At 40.4% G+C, this 23828-nt stretch overlaps 1 protein-coding gene across 5 annotated transcripts in view; it reads left to right on the top strand.

Annotated features, from left to right (window-relative positions):
- palld (palladin, cytoskeletal associated protein) overlaps positions 1-23828 on the top strand; it is a 54022-nt gene that overhangs the window by 12422 nt on the left and 17772 nt on the right. For 2 of the 5 annotated variants that reach the window (XM_072389999.1, XM_072390002.1), the window contains exons 3-11: positions 10598-10773; positions 11305-11371; positions 12022-12139; positions 12253-12315; positions 15082-15223; positions 15366-15389; positions 15976-16095; positions 17340-17817; positions 19299-19334. In XM_072389999.1, coding sequence (XP_072246100.1) covers positions 10598-10773; positions 11305-11371; positions 12022-12139; positions 12253-12315; positions 15082-15223; positions 15366-15389; positions 15976-16095; positions 17340-17817; positions 19299-19334 — 1224 coding nt within the window. The remainder of the gene's footprint in view (positions 1-10597; positions 10774-11304; positions 11372-12021; positions 12140-12252; positions 12316-15081; positions 15224-15365; positions 15390-15975; positions 16096-17339; positions 17818-19298; positions 19335-23828) is intronic. The other 3 variants (XM_072390000.1, XM_072390001.1, XM_072390003.1) reach the window with 3 other exon arrangements.

The raw sequence follows: 23828 nt of genomic DNA on the forward strand, positions 1-23828 counted from the left end.
CACTCTTTACCTCAGACTTATAGAAGATAGCAACATCTTGCTTCTTCATGCTTCTTCATCTATGCTCTGTCTCTTCTCTTAAAAAGCCTTTATGCAGCATTTCCAGTCCAGTCTGCTGTCCAGGTGCTCCTCCACCATCTTGATCTCTTCTTCCAGGATGGAAATAGTGTTTGGCTCATTCCTACTGGACTTAAAAAACAATAATAATCTCCTTTGTCTTGTTCAAGTTCAAGTTCAGATGATAGTTTCCATATCAGCTCACAAGTTGTCTGCATTCAGCTTCTCATCCATTACAGAGGACTTATGGCTACAGTGTCCGCGATACATTCAAGAGAGATGCCATTGTAATAAAAGTCAATATCACTATGATAGATTCTAACTCTTATAACAGCTACTTTAGCTGTGGGAAATTACTTTTTGGCTGCAACATGTCTCTTAGAATGTCCCAACAGCACTTACTACTTTTTTTAACAAGATCATTCAACTCAGGATTTTTTTTAACTCCATGACATGAGTCAAGTAGTTTAGATTTGCCATATAAAGAAAATAGAAGATATAAAGTATGAGATCATGAAAAAATATAGACTTGGTCAAATTAGGAAGTATGTTTAGTAAAATATTAAAAAAACACTGAAGGATTAATTGTTTGTAAATGTGTTTACAGCGTCAAATATTATAGAAAAAGATGTATGATTAATTTTAATTTCAGCAAACTAGTTGTTTTATGTAGGAGACTGTTTTATGTAGGGCGACAGTGGCAGGATATGTCAACACTGAATCTCACATGCGCACTCTGAAGCATTTAGCCTCAAATGCCATTCCTGTCCATTCCTTTTTAAAACACTTATTGCAGAGTTATCTGAGTATTTCTCAAGATGAAAGAACTCTTGAGTTGTACTGGAAGTCTGAGGTATACAAGGTGAAAAAAAATGGTGAGAGTACCATTCCATGGGGTGCTCCTATAGTGCTGACAACACATATGACACTCATCTGAGCTCCGGTGCATCTTTACTCTATCAGTGGTTCCTAAGATGCTTCTATAACTTGTCTGGAGTCCACCTGTGTCCAATCATTTGAATTCCCTTTTGGAGAATCTTATAGAAGGATAGCCATCATAGCAGCTCTCACCGCTCATGTCTTTATGATAGAGTAGTTAGAGAATCACATTATTCACTAAAGGGCATGTCACAATCCACTGGGAATTTGCTAAATTATGAAACTTTTGAATAATTTGTCAACATTGTGTGGAAAATGTGTGGAAGAATCCGCACGCTGAGTATCACCTCATTGACACTTTTGCTACAGTCAAACATAAAACATCCTGTTGGGGTGTTTTGCTGAGACAGAGCCTTTGAGACTCATCCGGATAAAAGCAAAGATGTGTAAAAAAAAAAAAAAAAAAGCATGAAATGCTTTTCCAGAAAAAAATTCACCTTTCAGCAGAACACTAATCTGAAGAATACTGCTAAGACAGCATGGAAGAAGTGTCCTCAAGTGTCCTCAAGAAAAGAGAAAAGAGTGACCGGCCCAGAATTTGAACCTGAAACCAGCAAAGCATTTCTGGAGAGACCTGGAAATGGGTGAGCAGAAATGGGAGAAACCTCCAAAAGAATGATGAGCCAAGTTTGAAGCCATTTCCAAGATTCATGAGGAAAAGACTTAATTGAATCTTTTTTTTTTTTTTAGCCCATTCAGAACTAAGGTTTTTCTGACTTAAAACCTAAAACTATCCACTCTCTTTTTTTATTATTTCTCTGCCTCAGAGGAAACTAGACACATGCAATTAAATTCCTTTGAGAGGTTGAAGCTTTGGTTTTTATTGTAAAATACAGACTTTGACCTCATCAGTATATTTTGAAAATGATGATTGTTTGTGGGTCTTAAAAATGTTGATGGGACTTTAGCGCCGTCACTTCAGGTCAAAATGGGTTAAGATGAGTTTGAAACACAAAATGTGAACAACTGGAAAGAGTTTGAAAACTGTTTGTCTGTTTTCTCTGTGTGTGTTTTCGTGAATGCTTTATTACATGCCTGTGGATGTGCACTGGATCTTACCAAATGCAGCATGTTGCTTCAAGATTAATTTGAGGATTTGTTTTCTGAAAGTTGTTACCATGCACATTTCTTTTGTGTCTGTGTGTGTGTTAGAGAACACAGAAACAAAGCAATGGGTGATAGAAGGCCACTGGCCGTCATTCAGTAAATAATGGGAACAGGCAGTCTCTGTAAAAACCCTTGTTCTTATTAGCTCAGGTTTTATGGTCACTTAGGGGAAGTTTGGTGCTTTTCATGTTATTATTGCAGCAAATGGGAGCAAGTTCCCACAAACCAGAAATATTTGACTAAAAGAACCGCAAGATGACAGTGTGTGCAAATGGGACTGAACATTGTTAAATGTGTGTTCTTCTCATCGTTATCTTTATGTCAACAAGTACAGTCTCACGCACAGAAGCACAGAGAGCAGACCCTCTAAGTAATGACCACCACACATAATCCCACCTGCCCGTCCCAGAGGAAGGTCTGTTTGGGTCTTCACTGACGACGACCAAAATATCATGAGTTCTGCGGTAGAGCCTGAGTGGTGAGGAGCCCCTGCAGAGACTAAAACACACCCTTTCATTCTGCTGTGGACTGGGCATCAGCCATCAACCCTTTGGTTCTAAACAAACCACAAATACTCAATTTATCCCTGCTGACTGATACGAATTTGAAGTTAGGAGCAACTGAGATTATTATGGGCTTGCTTAGTGTGTATGTGTGTGTGTGTGTGAACCATGTGTGACGTACCACACTTTTCACAGTAGCCACAGCCATCTGTCTTGGTCTTGCCAGGTGCTGCCAACAAAAAGTGGTCTATTTACATCCTAAGTTAAGCGAGCTATTTTTGTTCAGGCCAAACTGGGCTTTTTAAGTGGCCTACTTACTTCTGGCATGTGGGATTTATTAGGTTTGTGCCAAAATTTTTAATGTTTTCTCTTTTTGGGCCACACCATTGTCCGCAGTGTAGCACTGTCATCTTTTATTAACATAATATCCCCCTTCTTGCAGTTACAAATCTGAGCCCTAGGGGTTTCCATGGTGACAGGGTTGACTGGCTTAAACCCAAAGCTTGCTGTGGTGCTTTTGATGGTCAGCAGACTGTGGCCAGGGCCTCTATAGCAGCAGAAAAATCTAGAATTGTTGTTTTGTTTTGGAGACGGATACCACAAACACATATCCAGAGAAGCTAATGTCTGTAGCCCCCAAAATGTATCATGTTTTCGGACATTTACCTGCTTTCAGCTTGAGGTTGAAGTGACTTGAGGTTTGATATCTATGGATATAGTTTATCCTTGTTGTAAGTAAAAGGGAAAACATGCTAACATTTCAACCAACCACTGGAATTATATGAATGAATTCAGTGTGGGTGGTTGTGAAACATTTTTTGTCCTTTAAATGAGTCTTAAATGTATTTTCTGCATTTCTGTCTCATGTGGAATTTGGCAGCTCTGGGCTGTTCCCTCCCTCTGAGCCCTCTGCTTAGTCTGAGAATTGTGTGAGTGGCTGTCCTGGTGTGATAGTGTCAGTGGCTCAGCGTGTGTCATGCTGTCAGGAGGAAGAACTCTGTTTGTAAGTGAACATCAAGGGAATTTTTAGAGACTTTAACAAGCTGGGAGGAAAGAAGAACGGTAGGGCAGGTAAGTTATGGGCGACCATCTTGGTTATCAATATCATTTGCTTGTACAGCTGAATGGATGTTTTATGTGATGCATTTATGTGATAAATCTCTTTGATTTGATGCATTATTGTACAATAACAACTCTTAAACTCATCCTGATTGAAATGTGACACAGATGACATCATGTTAAACCTAACTGAAGGTTTGGATCTTTAAAGACTCAATGATCATTTTTATTTTCTGCAGAGAAAAAATTGATAAACCTGATAAAACCTGATGAACAACCTGTCTTTTCAATTTGAACGAACAAACATATTGGTAGTTCAAAGTCCTCACTGTGAAAGTACAGGTCTGTTGATTCTCTGGTATTAAGCTGGAAATTTGGAATAGGTGTAAATTTGTTTGTGTGTGTGTTGGGAGGGGGGTGCATGTGTGTAGGTTTGGTGGGGCTTATCCCCCTGAGTACTGATGTGTATGCATTTGTTGCTCAGCTGCTGCCACTATTTCCTTTGATTTTTTTTTTTCATATGCAAGTGCCCAAACACGGATTCAGTTCAAGCTAAGCAGCTGTGCCTAGCATAGCATTCATTATAGTTACTTACCTAAGTATGAATTTAACATTTTATATCAATACACACCGTGAGTCACTCTCAACTATTTGTCTGCTTGGCACAGCGACACAGCGATACATCAGTGGACAATCACCATTCATGGACTTTGCTAAAATTCCTTGGAGTAAAGTATCCTTTGGTTGCTTGGACTGTCATCTGCAGCTGTCTGTTGTCCGGATTATTTCAGTGAACTATGACCCGTCATCCTGTGCCACCATTAACCAGGCTCCATCATCACAGACCCTTTGCTCCTATTTTTATGTTGGATTCCTGGATGTGTCAGCCTAAATTGAGGCATTTGTCTTTATTCATGTATTTATGTACTTCATGTACTTGGCAAAACATTTCATCTAAACTCAGTGTCAAATTTGCAATGTTGATATCTACTCAGTTCCAGATGGCTGTATTTAAACTAATGGCCTGCAAAGCAATGCATGTTAACGTGCTCTACATGTATGCTACAGCTTCATCTTAATCATAAACATTCTCCAATGGAGAAACAATTTTGAGTGGCATTTTAAATGATTTAGGCCTTTGCAAAGAATATGCAAATATGTTTTCCCATAATTAAGGCTACAAAGTTACAAACCACAATCTGCTACAGATTACCACTGCTTATATTTGCTCATAAATTCCCTTTTATAGCGTCAGTACAGAACAATAAGCCGGACAAATATTTGACATGTTTTGTAAAGTTGTGTATTTAAGCAGCACATTTAGACCATTAGCAGGCATTCAGAGAATTTGAAGTGCTTGTTTTGTGGGAGAGCAGAGCCTTGACACTGCTCGAACCACATATTGTGTGCTGACACAGCTCGAATCAGATGTTGTTTAAGGTGAGAATGAATCCTGTCTAGATAATGACGAAGATGTAGCATCATTCTCAGACAGCAGGCGCCAAACAGAGATTGGGCTTGGGCCACATACACACTGAATGATATAGAAAGGTATAAGAGGATGTCACAAACTGAGGTCATTGGGAATTTCCTGTTCATGCTGAAATGTGCATGTCTCTATGACGTTCTGTTCAATAAATTCCCCATAAGAGGCTCATTTCTCCACAACAGTTTTAGTCTTCACAAGCCTATGAAATGAAGTGAATCTTTATGCTGCCAGTTATTACCAGCTAGTTTCTAACTTTGAACTAATAGTTAAAGGAAAAAATGTATTTATCAGTAGTTGACTAATACAGCTGGCTGATACATCTAAAAAAAATGCTAATGAAAGTGGTTACAGATGTCATGGTCTATGGGTTTTTGTGTGGTTTAGTTTCTTGGTTTACTGTTTGCTCTTTCATTTCCTTGTTTCCTATTTTATATTGTAGAGTTGACCCCTTGTGTATTCAGTTAATTCACATCCTGTGCACACTTGGTCTTCATTTCTGCTTGCCACACCTGACCCTCATTTGTTATCACCACACTTGGTATATATCCACCAGGTTTTCCTTTGTTCTGTGCCAGTTCATTGATGTCTCCTGCTTCTGTGTTCAGCTAGCTAGCCAGCCAGTCAGTCTACCTGCCGGTTTTGTTAGTAAGTCATTTTACTTTATGTCTTTGGATTACGTCCTGTGCCTTTTGTGTATTTAAATAAAATCCTTCATCAATACTCCCTGTCCTCGTCTCCTCCCTCGGGAACTCCTGCATTTGGGTCCTCAACCACCTGCTTCTTCTCATGACCCATGACCACTAGAGTTGATACCAAAACAATGTGCTGAGAGATTCTACATTCTAACTTGTTTTTCACCAAATTTCACAGCTACAGCCAAGCTACACAAGTATTTAGCTGTGAAAGCTAGCTAATTGCTAAGTTGGGTATGTAAAGACATACTCACAATGAAATTGAGATGTCAATCCATTAGATAGTTGAGATGTTTGGATAAGAGCATAGAGTGATTGACTTACATGTAATGCAAAAGGAAAAAGCTGTCATCATTAAAGTTGGTAGAAGTCACCGTTTGTGGGTCATGATTTTCTTTACACCAGGGAAATCTTTCAAAAAGTTTTAGAGGTATTTCACCCCGTCAGCGGTGGGCTAACCAACAGAGAGAGTGGTCAGATAACTGCATTCTGAATAGCACTGTAAAATCAATTCAGCCTACAGAATATTACTTTAAGTGAACCCATTAATGTGATCAAATAAAAATCTATTACGTGTAAGAGCTGTTTCTAAAGGGTAGAACATCAGTTGCTGTTAATCTGGTTCACATATAGTTTATGCTGTTGGGCAAGTAAACAATGCACTCAGAGAAATCTGATTTCACTGCATACCAGGCGGGCGTAGATTGTGCATTATGAAATATTATGGGAATACTAAGAAGAACTGAGGTAAAATGAATATTTAGCTTTAGTGAAATTGTGCTTACTGACTTTGTGTGTTTAGAGCTGTATTCATTGTTGCTTTCAGTCAGCGTTCATGGGAAAGAGGAAACCCAATATGCTTCCAGTCCTGTGTTTGCATAAATTAGGAGATAATTAAACCAACATCGCTTGCTATAGGGTTTGGGTGGTTTCAGTTGACCTCTATTGTAGTTTGTAATTAAGGATAAAGACAGCCTTGATGCCGCTCTCGTTGTCCAGTTGAACCTTGGTTGAATTCTGTGGTCTACAAGCTTGAAACTCAATACTGAGGGCCAACTTGGAAAGAAGAAGAAAGACTAACATGTCCCAGGAAGAAATCTACCCATTCTTTATACCTCATATTGATTGTTGAATGTCTTGTGAGTGTGTTGTTTGAAAGCTGGTCACTCCCACATCTTGTCATGTTCATTATTGTGACTAAAACCTCCTTCCTTTTTCCCTTCCTTCTCCTCTCTGGCCTCCACTAGTTTGGGTTTGTGGTGAAATTGAGCTTTGCTTCATAAAATTTTCCATCAACAGCAGCAAATAACAACAGGGTCAGATGAGGAGAGTGCGGCCCTCAGCACGCACTATCGAGGCCAGGGCAACAGGCTTCGGTTTGGCCTGTCCCTGTGGAATGCTCTCTTCTTCTGGACTAAGTTAGCGTAGAGAACGAACACCACTATCGGAGGCTTCATCTGGCCTTAATTGTCTTAACTGAGCTGAGTATAATTGCTTTCTAACATGCTATTATTGTTCAGAGAGCTGGTGACAGACTGTTTGATGGTGATGGTGGGATGTTTAATCACCTTCTTGGCTGGGTGCCTTTGGGTGGGGGATGAATGAAGAGGTGAGGCATTACTTATGAAACTTACTCACTTACAGCTATTTTGTATGCATGTTCTGAATAGTTGCGTTTTATAATAGTATTGTGTTGAGAGGAAATGGGTGGTAAAGCTACACCCTGCCAAGAAATTTCTACCTTCACTTACTGCTATTCTAACACACCCTGCTTCCCTTCAAAATGAATCTATTGATGGTTGAATTCTTCCCGTGCTTTCTGCGCTGTATCTGATTCAATGAGGTCTTGGTTCCCCCACTGGAGAAAACAAGCTATGCTGTTTCAGCCTATTATCATGTTCAGCACATTCCACAGAAATAGAGAGGAGATTAAATAAACATTACCGTCTGTCTCTAAATGAGTTTACTCAGTAATTATGCTTAATGGTAGATCATTAAGGTTGATTAATAAGGGTTTTTTATTGTTGTGCTTGTTGGGAATGGTCTGTACTTCCTTGTTTATGTTCAGTCAACCTTTAGAGGAGCTGATGAGTCTTCTTCCGTCTTTTCTGTTTAATTTAAACAAATTTACATTTCCATTCCTTTACTTCCACTGAGCACATTGCCTGTTTAAATTGCACGTTTAAATTCTGCATGGTGGGCGTCTGTGCCGTAACCAGAGTGGAAAACTACTGGACACATTTAATGATGGAGAAGGTTAGAGCAATAACTAATGCATGCTTGAGTTTCAGTTATATTTTGCACTCTAGCTCACATTTGTTACTGTTTCTGGATAGATTCAGTATAGACTCGGGCCAGCACGAGGAAAACATATCCCCCTGCTGTTTGCTGGCCTCTGCTCAGTGTAGTTACACACATGCGGAAAAACACCCGCTTAGAGCAGTTCCTCCAACAGCTTTTACATCCTTCATCACTAAAACCCAAAGGCTTTAGTTCAATGATGTCATGTGTTACATCAAGTCTTTCACTGTGTGCGTTCAAGTCAACTCGAAAAATGTTGAAATCATTTTCCTATAATGAAGGGGATTTGTATTGAGCAGTCTACTTTAAACTGAGAGCATATGGAGTCCATTGTTAAACCCATCCATCCATTTTCTATACCTGCTTAATCCGTTGGTCGGGTTGCAGGGGGGCTGGATCCTATCCTAGCGGTTATTGGGCGAGAGGCGGGGTACACCCTGGACAGGTCGCCAGTCCATCACAGGGCCACACAGACACAAACAACCATACACGGAGGACAATTTTAGAGACACCAATTAACGTAACATGCGTGTTTTTGGACAGTGGGAGGAAGCCGGAGTACCCAGAGAGAACCCATGCATACACAGGGAGAACATGCAAACTTCACACAGAAAGGCCCCAGCCGGGAGTTGCACCTGGAACCCTCTTACTGTGAGGCGACGGTGCTAAACACCACACCACCATGCAGCCCTATTGTTAAACCATTTTTGATTAATAATCTGACTGACGTAAAAGTCAGTAAAGCTTTATCAGACAGAAGAAACCTGCGTTTCCCAATCAGCAGACGTGGAGATCACAGAAAATAATTCCTCCTTAAAAGGATTATTTCAAAATAATCCAGACATGCTGATTTGAAAAAAAGAGAGAAACGCACAAAAATCTGCTTTATACTGTTAGTAGCAAGTTGCTTTCATTTTTTAACCACATGATTTGGCTTGTATCAGTTAACAATGTCATGTCACACATCATCCAGTGTTGTCTCAGCTTCTCTATGTCTGGATCATGTGTTCAGTGCACAAATAACTGCTGCGCCTTTGTTGCTTCAAGGGATGATGTGTCCCTTCTCATGGCGTGAGCAGCTCTTCATCTCTGTCATGCGCCGATCGATTTCTCATCATCTAACGCACCAGCGTCGATCTCCACATTACCAGCCAGGCTTCACCTCTTTTAGAGATCAGCAATGACAGAGAAAGTTCAGACAGTGTGACAAAGCTCCACCTGTCACTGATACTGATAAATCGCTCAATTGGACCTGTCTCAGTAATAACTGACTGGGTTCACTGTCTAACCCGGCCTGACTCATGCTCATTTGCCTCCTTTTCCTGTTTTTGCCATTCGTTCGTTCACTTTCTCTGTCTCACTTTCCACTCCCACACCCAACCCGTCAGGTGTAAATCTTCAAGTATGAAGTGTTGTCTGGATATTTGGGCTGATTGATTGCTTTCTGGAACAGGAGTCAGCCTGCTGTTTGACTGAAACAGCAGAGTGTAAAAAGTCAAGTAATGGCCATGTGGCGGGATGTTGGGAATTTTTATGCAGCTCTCCAAGATAGCAGGAATGTCCTCAGGTCAGGGCTGTGGGCGGGCAGAACAGCTGTTCTTCCGGCTTTTTGGGAATTCCATCCCCTCCCTGTGTCAATGCAGAGGTCGAGAGGTGAACATGACTGATATCCCCTTGAGTGTTCACACTGTCTGCGGTGTGTAAGTGAAGAGTGTATGAATCAAATAAATCTAGTTTAAAATACCTTTCATATAATATCAATGAAATTTGAAGCCTTGTGTGTCTTTAGAGGAAGAGTAATTTGACCTCTGTTGTTTGATCTTGTACTTGATTTGGTAGCATAGTCCTGGGGGTTCTGCTTTAATCATAACCTTGTGAAGAAAGATGAGACGGATGAAGCTGGTTATGTTCTAGACTCTCTCATCCCCCTTGAGTCCCAAATCAGGAAACAAAGCATATGTTAGCACTCCCCAGGGAGGTGGTACAGGGCTCAGGCGCCTGCCCAGACACACAGCTCTCTGATTGGAAAGAGGGAAAATGGTGATTCTCCTTCCCGTAACACAGCGTCATGTCAGTGCCTCAGGGTGGCTGATGTTTGGCAGATATGGAAACTCTGACATGCCCAGGGGGTGTGTGTGTGAATGAGTGGTTATTCATGTTTAGTTGACTGGCAGGCCTCCATTATATCTGGAAGATAAGTATTTAGATTCAAGGATTTGTTAAGATAAGTGACAACTTTTGCTTGTCAGATAAGATTTCATTGCAAAGGGACACGTGCCTACTGTCAGAGGTCTATAATGTTTTTACCTTTACTAGAATGTTCACTCTCTAAAATCTAATTGCAGTTTTATTTTGTAAGCAATTACTGATATATATCGCTCAGCAACACCAAGCTGTTCTTGTTATTGTCACAACATGTCCGACTAATCAAAGTTTACCTCTGCTGGCAGGTGGTTCTGTGAAGGCCGGGAGCTGCAAAACTCCCCCGACATACAAATCTGGAGAGACGGTGACCTGCATACGCTGGTGATTACTGAGGCCTTCGAGGACGACACGGGACGTTACACCTGCATCGCTTCCAACAGTCTCGGAGCAGACCATACCTCTGCTGAGGTTTACATCGAAGGTCAGAAATTAAATGCTCCAGTTCACATTTATGAATTTTCTGGAAAACTGACTTTGAACTGTTCTTTCCCTGTGGCAGAATGATTGAACAACAAACATCTTTAAGAAAATAATCTGTTGCTCAGGTTTTGATTTATTGTGGGTTGACTTAAATCAATGCAGGGTAAAAGTTGTTCATACAGTTCAATAATCAACTTAACTGTCACCCTCAGCTGGGAGCAAATAATTTGCATGGTCAAGGACAACCCAGGAATCATCAAAGCATAGATTATCATGAACAGAAAGCTGCACCCTGCTGACAGTCAAGCAAATTTGACCTTGCCTTGTTTGCTGTCCAACAAAGAACATTCCAACTGTTAATCATGATGGAGGTAGCATCATGAAAAAAATGGGAGACTCTTCCTATTGGAGGGCCAGACTGATGGACTAAGAGCAGCACATTTAAAAAAGGAGCCATCTCTTGAAAATTATTTACATAACATCAGTGCATATTATATAACCACCACTGCATTTCCCCCCCTCCCACTTTCAGGGGCTTCATCTTCAGACTCAGAAGGAGAAGGAGCAGGGTCCAAGTCCCGATCAGGAGCCATGCCTCAGTACGTGTGTTTCTGCTTTGCCTCTTGTGACCCCATGACCTAGTGAACCTTGAACCCATGAACGGCTGAACTAAGCCCTGCAGCAGCAAATCAAACGTGCTGCCTGCTTCTCTTTAAATAGGCCCTTAAAAAGCCCTTAAAGAGCCATAATTCTGACCCAATCCAAGTAATGAGAGGTTCAGAGGGTATGAGAAAAATGACCTTGTCAAGGTTGTCCTTCGGATTTACTTTCAAATTTTAAACTCCTTTTTATCCGTTTCTTTCATTCTTTCGCTGCAGTTTTTAATTTCTCCACATCTAATCTGCTTAATATTCACTTTTCTATTACCAAAATAATGATTTTGTTGGGTATATTTTTTACACTCCACTCAGTTAAAAGAACTGGCATTGAATGCTTCCTATTTCTCTAAGTTTTTCTGATCATTATCTCACACATAAATCTGCATCCATCAGGACTGCTTCCTGGTTCTGTTTCTGTTTACCTCTGTTTACACACTTAAGCCAAGATCACTGATATCGTCTTAACTGCAGGGGAGACCATTTTCTTCCAAGTATCATATTATATCTCAGTATTTAGAGTTGAGAAATCCCTCTCTTTGTTCTTTACCTATTTACTGTATGTGTGTCCATTTCTGTTTTGCTTATTCTAGAGGGCAGAAAAAGACAACTTCAATGTCCCTAACAATACGCTCATCATCCCCAAAATCGCCCAAGGTACTCCCTCATCGCTCGACTCTGGTCCAGTCCATGTCTCAGCCTCCACAGCGGGTAAGCACCTACAGCACACAAGACAATGGAGTCAGACAGATTTGTGGACCAGTAAAAGACAAAAAAAAAAATTCTCTTTGTGACAGAACTCCACCTCATGTTTTATTCCCTAGATGCAGAGCCCGGTCTCGTCACTGTATGGTGGTGAGGTGTCAAGCCCTCCTCTATTCACCAAGGTAAGTATATGCAAGATATTCTACATGTAAATTAAATGAACGCCCATGTGACAGGTGAATATCAGTCCTAAGCCAGTAGCACCTCAATTTATCCCAAAGGTTTTATAACTTTCTTCTTCTGGTGAAGTGGAATTTTTCCCCAAAGCCAAACTGTTGCCATAAACTTAGAAACCTACTATTGTCTAAAATTATTTATATAACAACAAGATTACTCTTAATTTGAACTAAAGGACTATAATTATAACAATAAAGATACACCACAGAGTATGGTTCATCACACACACACACATCTACAGAGGCTGACATACATGTACTCAGACATCCCAAAATAACAGTACGGGGTGCTGTGGCTTTCAGCAGTGGGGGTCAAATAGAACATGGACTTTCATGAGGGCTCCTCCATCTCCTGTTCAGACTTGTTAACACTCCTCCAACAGCCCCCATTTCCCCCCTCCTGTGGGTCTTGTGATAGCTGGACTGAGATGGGCCGAGGCAGAGCTTCAAACAGTCCTGCCAAACCCACAAGCATCACTCTCATTCAGCCTGTCAGGCCCTAAATCATCCTCCACTTCATTAGGAAAAGACATTTGTTTTTTCTTCACCCCCACATCCACCTCCTTTAAAAACTCTTGCAGGCTTTAATCATCTCAATGAGACGATATTCGCCTTTGGTGAAGCAAGCAGCCTCATGTCACCCATACACCCAGACCCATGATGTATATCCCACCTGTGGCCTTCCTAAACATACTAATCATGAAAACAAGTAGTGAGAGACTCTCTTATCCACTCTGACAGTGCCTGCCTCTTGCCTATGTACCAGTTATTTCACTGCAGCCTCTCCATTAGTTTCTGTAGTTCTGCAACAGTATACAGTCAGCTGCTGTGTGATGGTTTGGACGTAGAATTTAAATCTGCATTCGTAAGAAGGATTTCCAGCAATCTGGAGATTGTGACAGCACCTTTACAGTTTATATCAATACCTAAGAGCAGAAAAATGCAGAAGACTGGGTGAAAAGTGTGTTCAGGATCACAGGCCGGGGCGAATGTTTACATTTCAACAAGACTATGACTTGAATCAAAGTGACTCTGCCAGAGTTTGGACTAAGACCTCTGATCACTTTTGACATGAACAAACAACATGTCTGGGGAGTTATTTATAAAATCCTACTTTGATGTGGAAATTATGTTATCTTTAAGTAGTCTAGACTCAATCCAATTAATTTTCCAGCTGCCTTTATTAAGAGTATTGAAGTTTGGGTTGCACATGCATCCGAACCTGACATGAACTTTGCATGAGTTTTACGTTAGAGATGTCAACAGGTAGAGCTGTGAGGACACAAGTTGTTGACTGTAGCTATTCTTTATTTCCTTTGTAGTTTAAATTCAAATCTTTTCTTTTGCTGTCAGCCATAGTTTTGTCTTTCTGCTGCACGTTGTTCACTGCATCAGCGGCACACACCCAAGTTGCATGTTTGGATTTGTTTGCCAGCCTGCTATTTAGTCCACTTAATAGTACAGTACAAGTTGCCTGGCTTCAGTGTGCTCCACCATCGCTATTATCTTGTCTGACAGAAAAAAAATGCTTTTCTCCTTTGGTTTATGGTTATATAGTAAACCATAATTTGTGAAAGCTTTATCCAGAGGGGGGAATTCCAGGCGGGTTGGGTTAATTAAGGTTTATTTAAGATTGAACCACAGGCGTGTGAGTTAGAAACAGGATTCTTCTCTTGTGTATGGAAAAGTTGCTTCTTGTTGCTGTTGTTAGCATCCTGGATGTTTCTGGCAGGAAGCACAAAAACCTCAACAAAAGTGTGCCAAGCATGTGCGATCATTCCCAAGAGGACTAAATATTCATGAAAATGGGATATTTCAGTTTTTTTCAATAGCATACATTAACAAAATATGTTTTCACTTGCCATTTTTTATCCGTATTTAGAGAAGGCGAATAAGAAAAGTTGAATGTATGTGGTTAAAAAAACAAAAGCCCTTCCACCAATCCACAAAAGGGTTTAAATGTTCGCTTGAGGCGGTTTTATGCCCATTTCAAAGAAGAATTGGTGCTAATACTTTTAGTCTGAGCCAACAAACAATAAACTCACAGGACTGTGGCTTCTCAGTTGTGATATAATATCACAGATATTCTCACAGATTAAAGTTATTCGTCAAAAAGATCTCTCTCCAGTTTCTTCTTGTGGATGTCCACCACAGCTGTTATTGGTTTTTAGTCATCAAGGTTCGTTTCCAGTAAGGACAACTACTTCTTCTTCTTACAACCACTGGCAAAGTAGCCCCTGGTGAATATGCAACCTAGTTTATTTGCATCAAACCAGTCAGTGGAAACTTACAGCTCTTTCACCTCTCCAGTGAATGGAAATTCAGCTAATGGGGAGTATTGTGTTTTGATTGTTGAAAAAAACTATAAATTCTGGGATGAATTCAGAGAATAATAAAACATGGAAAACTTTAGAGGGTCTGAAAAGTTTCCTTATTAACTGTGAGGGCCAGAGTCTTGAGAGAGGGAAGTTAGAGGAGGAGGAGAACTATATTAGAGGAGTCAGTCTGATGGCCTCTCAGTCTTTAAACTTTTATTTTACAAATGAGCACATAACCTTCATCCTCGCTCTTCCTTCATCTCCTCTGAAGCAGATTTATGTTTTTAATTACAAGTTTCATCCTCTTCTGATGTTCCCTCATCCATCACTCACTCCCTATTTTTCCTCATGACTTTTCTCCTCTGTCTTGTTTATCAATTTCTTCTCTGTGTAGCTCTTGCAAGATGCCCAGGCATCAGAGGGCCAGGTGGTGGTTCTGGAGTGCAGGGTCCGTGGAAGTCCTCCTCTTCAGGTCCGATGGTACCGTCAGGGAAACGAGATCCTGGACTCCCCTGACTTTCGTATTCTCCAAAAAAGTGAGACACTAGTGGCAAGCTTGTTACACCTGAATATTCTTTAGTGATAAACACGTCTTTGAAATTGCATATTTTATAACAATCAAACTGTCTCTCTTCCCTTTCTTCCTTTCTGCCTGGAATGAACATGAATTTGAATCAGAGCCTCGATCGGCAGCTGAGCCAGGTTTGTTGCCACAGGTCCATCATAGAGTGTCTGTCAGTTATAACTCTGCTTTCATTTACCTACATATAGTCAGTGGTTAGTAATGGATTACAAGCTTTGTCTGGAGACTCAAACTGAACTCCAGCTTTGGTGATGACTACATCAGATTACAGGTTAATAAGACTCTATTTCGCAGTCAGAGACTCATTAATGAGTATCTAACACTCATTATCACATCTGCTACAGTCAAAGGGAATCCCTAAGGAATCTAACTCTAAAACATGAACACACACACACACACACAAATACACAATAAGACAAACAATGGGACATGCACTAATTTATATCAGATATCCCCCACCTGTGTGACTCAGGTGTTATCTCAGGCTATGAGTCACACAGACATCCCCGAACATCTGTGTGCGTGTCTGCTCCTCATGCTTGTTCATCCTCTCCCTGCTCTCAGTGTGTCTGATTTATGACTCATCAGTCTACTTGACATATCAGGCTTCTGTGTACATAACTTGTCCTCTTGTTTATCTGATGTCTTTATTATATCTCATCACGAACAAATGTAATGATGGTGGTGATGGTATCTTGTTTTTAGAGGAGATCTGCACCCTGGTCATAGCTGAGGCCTTTCCCGAGGATGGAGGTCTGTTCTGCTGCACAGCATCCAACCCCTACGGCTCTGTCAGCAGTACGGCCCAACTCACCGTCACTGCAGGTGTGTGTCAAACACAGGCTGAAAAAGACGTTCAAAGATTAACGCAGATTTGTAAAGTCGTGCGTATGTATGTTGTCTTTTGTAAACCTCATCCATATGTGATTTACGCAGACCCATGAGAAACGAACAAATGCAGACACTCGCCCACTCATTTGCATAGAAAAACACTGTTTGCACCGCAACTAAATAGGCATAACAATTTCCAAATGTGAAATTCAGATGCTAACCAGTGCAGTAGCGAAAAATAAATCTCTTTCATTTGGTGATCTCAGTTCAGGAATCCTGAACAGAAGAAAAACTGCTGAATGGGAAAAGTGATAGAAGCATCAATTGTATGTTCAGAGCAATGGACCCTGCAAAGATGAAAAAAAAAAAGAACATTGTTGGTTTACAAATACATTAGCTCACAAGTACATGCATATTTTCTTCTTAAAGTCATTGCGTAAGATCCTCCACAAATGCCAGAGCAGCCATCCTTACACAGGACTCTCATGCACAGCTGCAATTATTCACACTATTCACAACTGAATTAGAGTTTATTAGATAAATGAATTAAGGTAAATTGTCTGGGTTTCTCACCTTGTCACCTTTTGTGTGCATGGGATGTACATGTTTTCACAGCACATTCTTCCTTTGTAAGTACCAGTTGATGTGTAGTAAAAGGCATACACGTGTTTTTTGTGTGTACATATCATTTTATGCATCTTGCCTCTCATCTTTTTAATAGAAAACATACATTTAAGGTAAACATTTAATCAAGGTAAACTTCTTCCCAGAACAAATGAAATGGCAAAATGAATCAGGGCTTGGTCACTAAACTAACATCTGATAACCCAGATGTTCCCTGGAGGTCCTGTGGATTGTGTTTATTTATAAAAGTGGTCAACTTATATTGTGCGTTAATGTTAATGGTGAGTATTGGCATGTCCGGTGATAGCTCGGGGTTTGAAGGTGAGAGGTTAGCTGGACACAAATGTTTTGTGTATTCTCACAGACAGAGCTGTGTATGTACTGTACAGAACTCATCACACAGTTTAAAGGAAAGGCTGAATAAACAGGAATTGCATCAGCCTGACTGGACCCAGCTGCTGCTTCAGATCAGATCAGCTGAGACACTCTTTGTGTGTGTGTGTGTGTGTGTGTGTGTGTTTAATCTCCATGTAGTGAGATTTGTGGTAGCTAAAAGAAAACAAAACATTAAAGCAAAAAAAAAATTCCACTTTCTTCTTGTCTCTTTCCTTCAGCAGCCGAGGACTCATCCAGTAATGGCATGTCCGGTGATAGCTCAGGGTTTGAAGATGCAGCGTCCTTCCCTCCTCCTCCTCCACCACCCACTGAGATCAGCCTCCTGGAGCTCCCACCTAAGACGCTGCCTCAGCCTGGCTCTGAAGCTTTCCACATGAAGGAGCTGGAGATATGGCCCGGTGTGTCAGCTCTGCCTCCAGTACAGATTAGTTCTGAGGCGGAGGACAAAGACAAAGATCAAGAATATCTACAGAATGGTCCACTCCCAAATCCGCCATCACCTCCAAGTTTGCCAAAAGAGACTACACTCCCACCACCACCTCCTCCACTGCCACAGTCTGACCCCACTACAGATGTCCCAATAACAGCCTCGGACCCAGCCAACATGATACCAGATTCACCTCCAATGCCAGGGAAGCTGTCTCCATCCCCTGGGAAAGACGCTCCTCCACTGCCTACCAAGCCGAAACCAAAGCTGTGAGTACCTATTGCGTCCCAATGTGTCTGCATGCAAGGAGCAGGCTAAAATCTCCAGGGAGGGCTCATGGTGTGGAGACAGAGAAGGAGGACTGTCTGAGGTGTGTTGGAAATGATAGTGCTGTGTCTCAGTTTGCCAAAAGGGTTAAAGGGGGAACCCTAGACCTTTTTATAACAAAAGCTTTTATATTGGTGTCACTGTAGCATCACGTGTGCCAAGACAGGTCTGCCAGCTGCTGTCTGTCTGTGGCTGTAAACAGATCTGTGTGGCTTTTGCTGGATGGCTCTTATTGTCTCTGTCTGGCCTCGCGCTGCATGCCCAGCCCAGGACAGAGTCAGTGTGTTTTTTCCTGGCAATTTTCTGACAGCTCTATGGGGATCAGGTAGGATGTCACTGTTATTAGATAAGAGCCGGGCACAGAACGGTTTTATTATCAGTGGTCCTGTGTCCACTGATGTCTGCAGTGCACAGGCATTGTGTGCATGGATTTTTTTCCATCCCACTTGCTGATGCATTCTATTTTTGCCTTTCTTTTTAAAAAGCAATGAAATTGAGAATTGAGAAGAAATGAGGAGGCAGTAAGAGAAGACGTGGGAAAGAGAAGGGCTGGTATGCAACTAAACTCCACATGCAGACTCAAACCAGGGATGTTGTCATTATGTGGTTAACATTTTCATCCCTCGGCTTCCGGGATGTCTCCCTGATTCATGCTTGATTATTTGACTTTTCTTTCACTCTAATGGTTAGCTTAAAGGGTTTGTCTGTTGGTTAGTCAGTCAGTCTTGTCCACAAGACTGAGATTTCTCAACAACAATTCAATGAAGATTCAATTCAATTTAGCTTAAAAAATCATGATCCCCAGAGGATGAACTTTGAACTGACTTTGATGATCCCTTGCTTTTTCCAACAACATCTTTATGGGTTGACATTTGTGGTTGAGGGTAACATATGTTAAAGACTTAGTTGGATTGCATTGAAAGGTGGTCAAGATATCTATAAATATCAATTCTTATTCTCCTCAAGATTAACTGTAATAACTTAGGTGATTTCATTATCCTGTACTAGTTTGGCCAGCATTTCACAGTAGAGGACCGAGTGCTGCTCACTACATAAAATTTAATGGAACATTTGGATGGATTACTGTACAGCTTAGTTCAGACATTCATGGTTGCCAGAGGATGCTTTATTCAAATCTTTTGGTACTCTTAATATTCTAACCTTTATAGAAATAACATTATGGTCTGTGACAGAGTTGAACAATCCAATCGGCATACCTTGTCTAAAGCAGATGGTGAACAATGCCGTTGCAATGGCTTGTGTCGGGTTGCATGTAGATTTTGGTTTCTGTGCAGTAAAGCTCAGCTCTTGCATTGCACAGTTCAGTTTCTCTGCATGTGCACCGTATTTAATTCGTGCTCGTGGGTGCTACTGCCTATCTGTTGATAAAAAATGTTATGACTTGTTGATTCTGTGCTTCCAGAGCTGTGAATATAGAGGACAAGACAGAAAATTTCAGGTAAATATTTGACTGTGAAGGTGATGCTCAGGATATAATTTGAGTTGTGCCTCGTTTACCGAAGTCCTTATTGGTTAAGTCATGGAGGCGAATACAGAATATACAAGATGTCTGTATTAAACCACAACATACTGGATTCATTGAACCGGACCCCGCAACAGAATTACACTGTGGGTTAATAATTCACTAATGACATGCTGTATTTGGATTACACAGTCTGTTGGCTGAAAGGCTGTAAAACCTTTGAGGAGGTGTATTCTCTGACTTATAACTCTTATTGCATTTCAATTATTGACATTTTTCACTATGGAGTTTAAAAATGCACATATATAATATATGATATTAATCAAATACAGATATACTAGTTTCTTTTTCCATAACAACGACATAAATTAGTGCACCAGAAACAATCAACTCCCAACTGTGAAGCAGTTAGAAAGACTGAGCCACCCTTCTCCTCTTTAAATTCTATAATTACGCAGTAAAAACAGTAGCCTTGCCATTAACCAAAGGTCGTGTTTCTGCCAGACTGCACTCCGTTTCCTCGGGCAGCCTGTTTGAACAGAGGCTGCATCCTAAAGCCCTTTCGCTTGTCATTCAACTCAGCGGATCCTGTCTGTCGTGTGGCACATCCTGCACAGACTGTGGTTTCTTCTCCGTGAGCCGCATGCTGCTGCGAATCAGACCACTTTGAAAAGTAATGTAATCCAACTTTGTTAGTAAGCACTTTGTAATTACTTTTCTTTCTCAACATTTTACAGGAGTTTGTTTTAATCAGCTTGTTTAAAATTGCTATTAATGACAGAATTAGTGGAAACAATTATCTTAGTGTCTTGATTAGTTAAATAAGGCACTGTCATAAAATGCTGTTTGTTTAACAGCATTTACATAAAGGCAGTGAGATCATTGTTGACAGAATTTTACTATCTGAGTGAGCAGTTCATTCAGCTTCAGAAATAGGTGTCTAGACTTTGCAATTTCTAGTCTAAAGACTGAGCCCTTCTTGTGTTTTGTACGTTTAAGCTTTTGTACCAGAGTAAGTGACTCATTTCTAGATATTCTCTAAAATGACTAAGTGCTTTCACAGCTCTCAGTATTATTTATAAAGCTACAGCTGCATCAAATAAAATTACATTCCTAACACCAGTGTTTACATTCATTAGAGAGATGTGTTCATGATCACAAATCTAGAATAGATTGTTCTAAATCGTTGGAAAAACAGACTGGAAGTCTGCATAAGGGATGATTTTGCCTCAGTAATACAGAGTTGATGAGATGAAGGAAGTCATTGTGTGACTTGGCAGGAAGGGATAGACTGCAGGAGACCTGAGCTGTGAAAACACGCCTGCCGTTTTCCTGGGCTGAGGGAAGAGAGAGCAGGGTTGGTAGGTATTTGGGTTTTGAGGCCCGATGTCGATGCCAGACATCAGAATATGAATCAAAGGAAATTCTCTGGGGAGAGGCTCAGATCGTCTGGTTGGATATGTATCAAGTTAAGAGTTGTGGAGAGTCAGCAATGTTTTTTTAACACATGTTAAGGTACAGGTAGCAACATGGAAGTATCGTCTTGTCTGAGTTTAAGAGGAAAGTACACACTCTTTCCATTCCAACTTTTATGTATCAGGACATGCAATCAAAATAATAATTATCTGGTCTTTAGCAGGTGTTGAAATGAGGAAAATACACCTTCAGATGAACATGCACACATGACATATACTGTCATTATCTGTTTCACAAAAAATAAGCCGAATTGCAGAAGCAGTGAGACTAAATGCAGCCCATGATTCAGTGTCTTGTAGAACTTACTTTGGCAGCAATAACACATCTTTGTTGAGGAATTCTAACCTACTCTTCCTTGAAACGTTGCTTCAGTTAATTAAAGTTTGCAGTATTTGTTTGCGTACAGCTGTGTTAAGGTCCAAAGCCTTTTAATCAGGTTGAGGTCTAGAAATTGACTGGATCATTGCAACACCTTGTTTTTTTTTTGTTTTTTTTCTTTTTAGTCATTCTGTTGTAGATTTATTTATCATGAGGGAAATTGCTGTGCAACAGTTTCAAAACAGGAAAGTAATAAAAAGTAATGAAATAAAAATTAGATAAAGCGAACATAAAATAACATAAGTAACTGAACACAACACACTTAACAAATGTGATTTGGATAAGTGACGATGGATAAAGTGACATTTTGACCTCAGGATGCAGTGTTCCACTAACCCTCTCACAACCTGAGGTAGATAGATTTGCTGCTGTGCTGTGTCTCAGACAGATGGCCTCACATTTGACTTTGTATACAGAGGAGTTCACGGAAGGTTTCCTCCTTGACAATGTGTCAACACACATCTGAATGCTCCAGACAAGCAAACTGACAAAGCTTCTGCTTTTATAGAGGCGCTCACACTTACGGTGCATTTGATTAGCAGCTACTTACCCTGCTAATGCCTGTGGAAGTGGTAAGGGTGTGTTTAGTTTTTAATGCATTAATTCTGCATTTTGGTTTAGTTTTTGTTAGATAATTAATAGGACTGTGTAAAATATCACGTGTTGTTGTTTATTTGAGATGTATTTATCTCATTTCAAAACCTTATAATGGCCAGTTAATTACATATTGTGTCCTGATACGTAAAAGCTTAAAAGTGAAAGAGACTGTTCTTTTTACTAAGTTTTTCATACTGTAATTGTTTCTATACAGTCACAAATAATATTTAGGTTATATGCTTTAGTTAGTTACGTCTGTGAGAGGGTGTGTTATTTTCAAGCAACTGTTTGTACAGGATAAAATTGACAGCCATGTACAGACAGTGTTTTGATCGCCCTCTAATAAACCAGCTCAGGGGTTAAACTAACACAGCAAAATGTTTTGCTAACATGACCTATTGCTCAGAGCGTACATGTTATGCAAGGAAAGCAAAACTTATCTCGACGTTGAGGCCAATTTGAATGTGTGAGCTGGCCTTAAAAATAAAGCAGGGTTCCTTTTGAAGTGTCTAAAAAAAGATGGGAAATAATTGATGACTACTGTAAGGCAGTAACACGTTGAAGGAGAGAAGCCTTGGAGGGAAGCCTTAAATCTTCTGCTGCATTTCAACATAAGGACAGGGCCATGTTGAATTTGGAGAAATATGGTCTTCCCTGATTCAACAACACAACTATCTGTTCACAGTTTAACTGTAGGCATGTGACGCTATGTAAAGTCTTATCATGACAAACTGATAACGCCTTGTTAATCTTATGCACACGCGCGTACACGTTTCTGTTTTTATGGATGCGTTATCCATGCTGACGCTGCATGATAAAGGATCATGCTTAACAAACAAAAGATTTCCCAGGAAATTTTTTTTTTGCATTATGTGACAACATAATCTTGCTATTATGAGAAGACAAACCTGCTTGTGGTTGCCACTTTTTCAATGTCCAGAATGTTGTGCAATAGTGTACACATGATGCAGCTACCTTAAAGCATTATGACTGTGAAAAACACAACAAAGAGACAAATCAAGAGATGTTGAAATGGTGCAACAAGATGAAGGTGTGACCACAAAAAATTCTGGGCAGAGTTTATAGATTTTAGGCTGGTATAATGTCTGGTTGGGTGTTGCTGTGTGAACAAGTACAAGAGACAACAATTATCCATTTCACAGCTCAATCTTTCTTTCATAAGAAAAGGAATCAACACTGACAGTTGAAATCCTTTTCTCACACGGATTTCATTCCACAAAGTGCTCGCTAACAATGCGGCTTTGAGATTTATTTTTAATGCAGCTCTACACTATGTTCAGTTTTAGTCAGGATGATAAAAAACAGGCACTTTGGCACTTAACAGGACTTCAGTTTAGCCTTTTTTTGCTACACTGATCTTGATGTTCTTGCAATAATTATTTTCTCTTTTTTTAGCCATTGTAACCAATGGCTAAAAATAATAACGTTAAAGAGATGCTGTAAGAATATTTCACTGTAATCTATAGTATGTGGGTGGTTTGTATAAAGCCACGGGGGTGAAAAAAAAAAGACAGAAGCTGTGCATATGAACTTAAACAGACCACAGACATGTTGTACATACAGTAAGCAGGGCCTGCACTTGATTATAAATAGGTTTTAGCTGATATTTTAAGTGGATGCAGAAGCAGCCTGAGTAAAGAAAGTAAAGGTCAATCTGCATCTGCCTGTGCGAAGGGAGGAAGTGGAAAGTTCTGGGTTTTTTGGATGGAATTTCATGGCCGACAGCATGCAACAATTCACTTTCTGAAGTTAAAGATTGATATCGTCAGAATGCACCATGACCCAACACACAGAAGTACGTAAATACTGCAGTGATGAAGGCCAAGAATGGCCTAATCCATTTTAATATGACCTGAAGCTTGACCTCATGCCTTTCAATCCATGTCCGCTGACATATCTGTCATACCACTGAGATTAAATGATCTGCTGTAGTTCCAGGCCTCTTTAACCTCTGTGAAGTTGTTGTCAGGGGAACAGCATACAAACTGAAGGCAACAA

This window comes from Leuresthes tenuis, unplaced genomic scaffold (assembly GCF_036924035.1).
Source record: "Leuresthes tenuis unplaced genomic scaffold, fLeuTen1.0.hap1 SCAF_7, whole genome shotgun sequence".
Classification (NCBI taxonomy): Eukaryota; Metazoa; Chordata; class Actinopteri; order Atheriniformes; family Atherinopsidae; genus Leuresthes; species Leuresthes tenuis.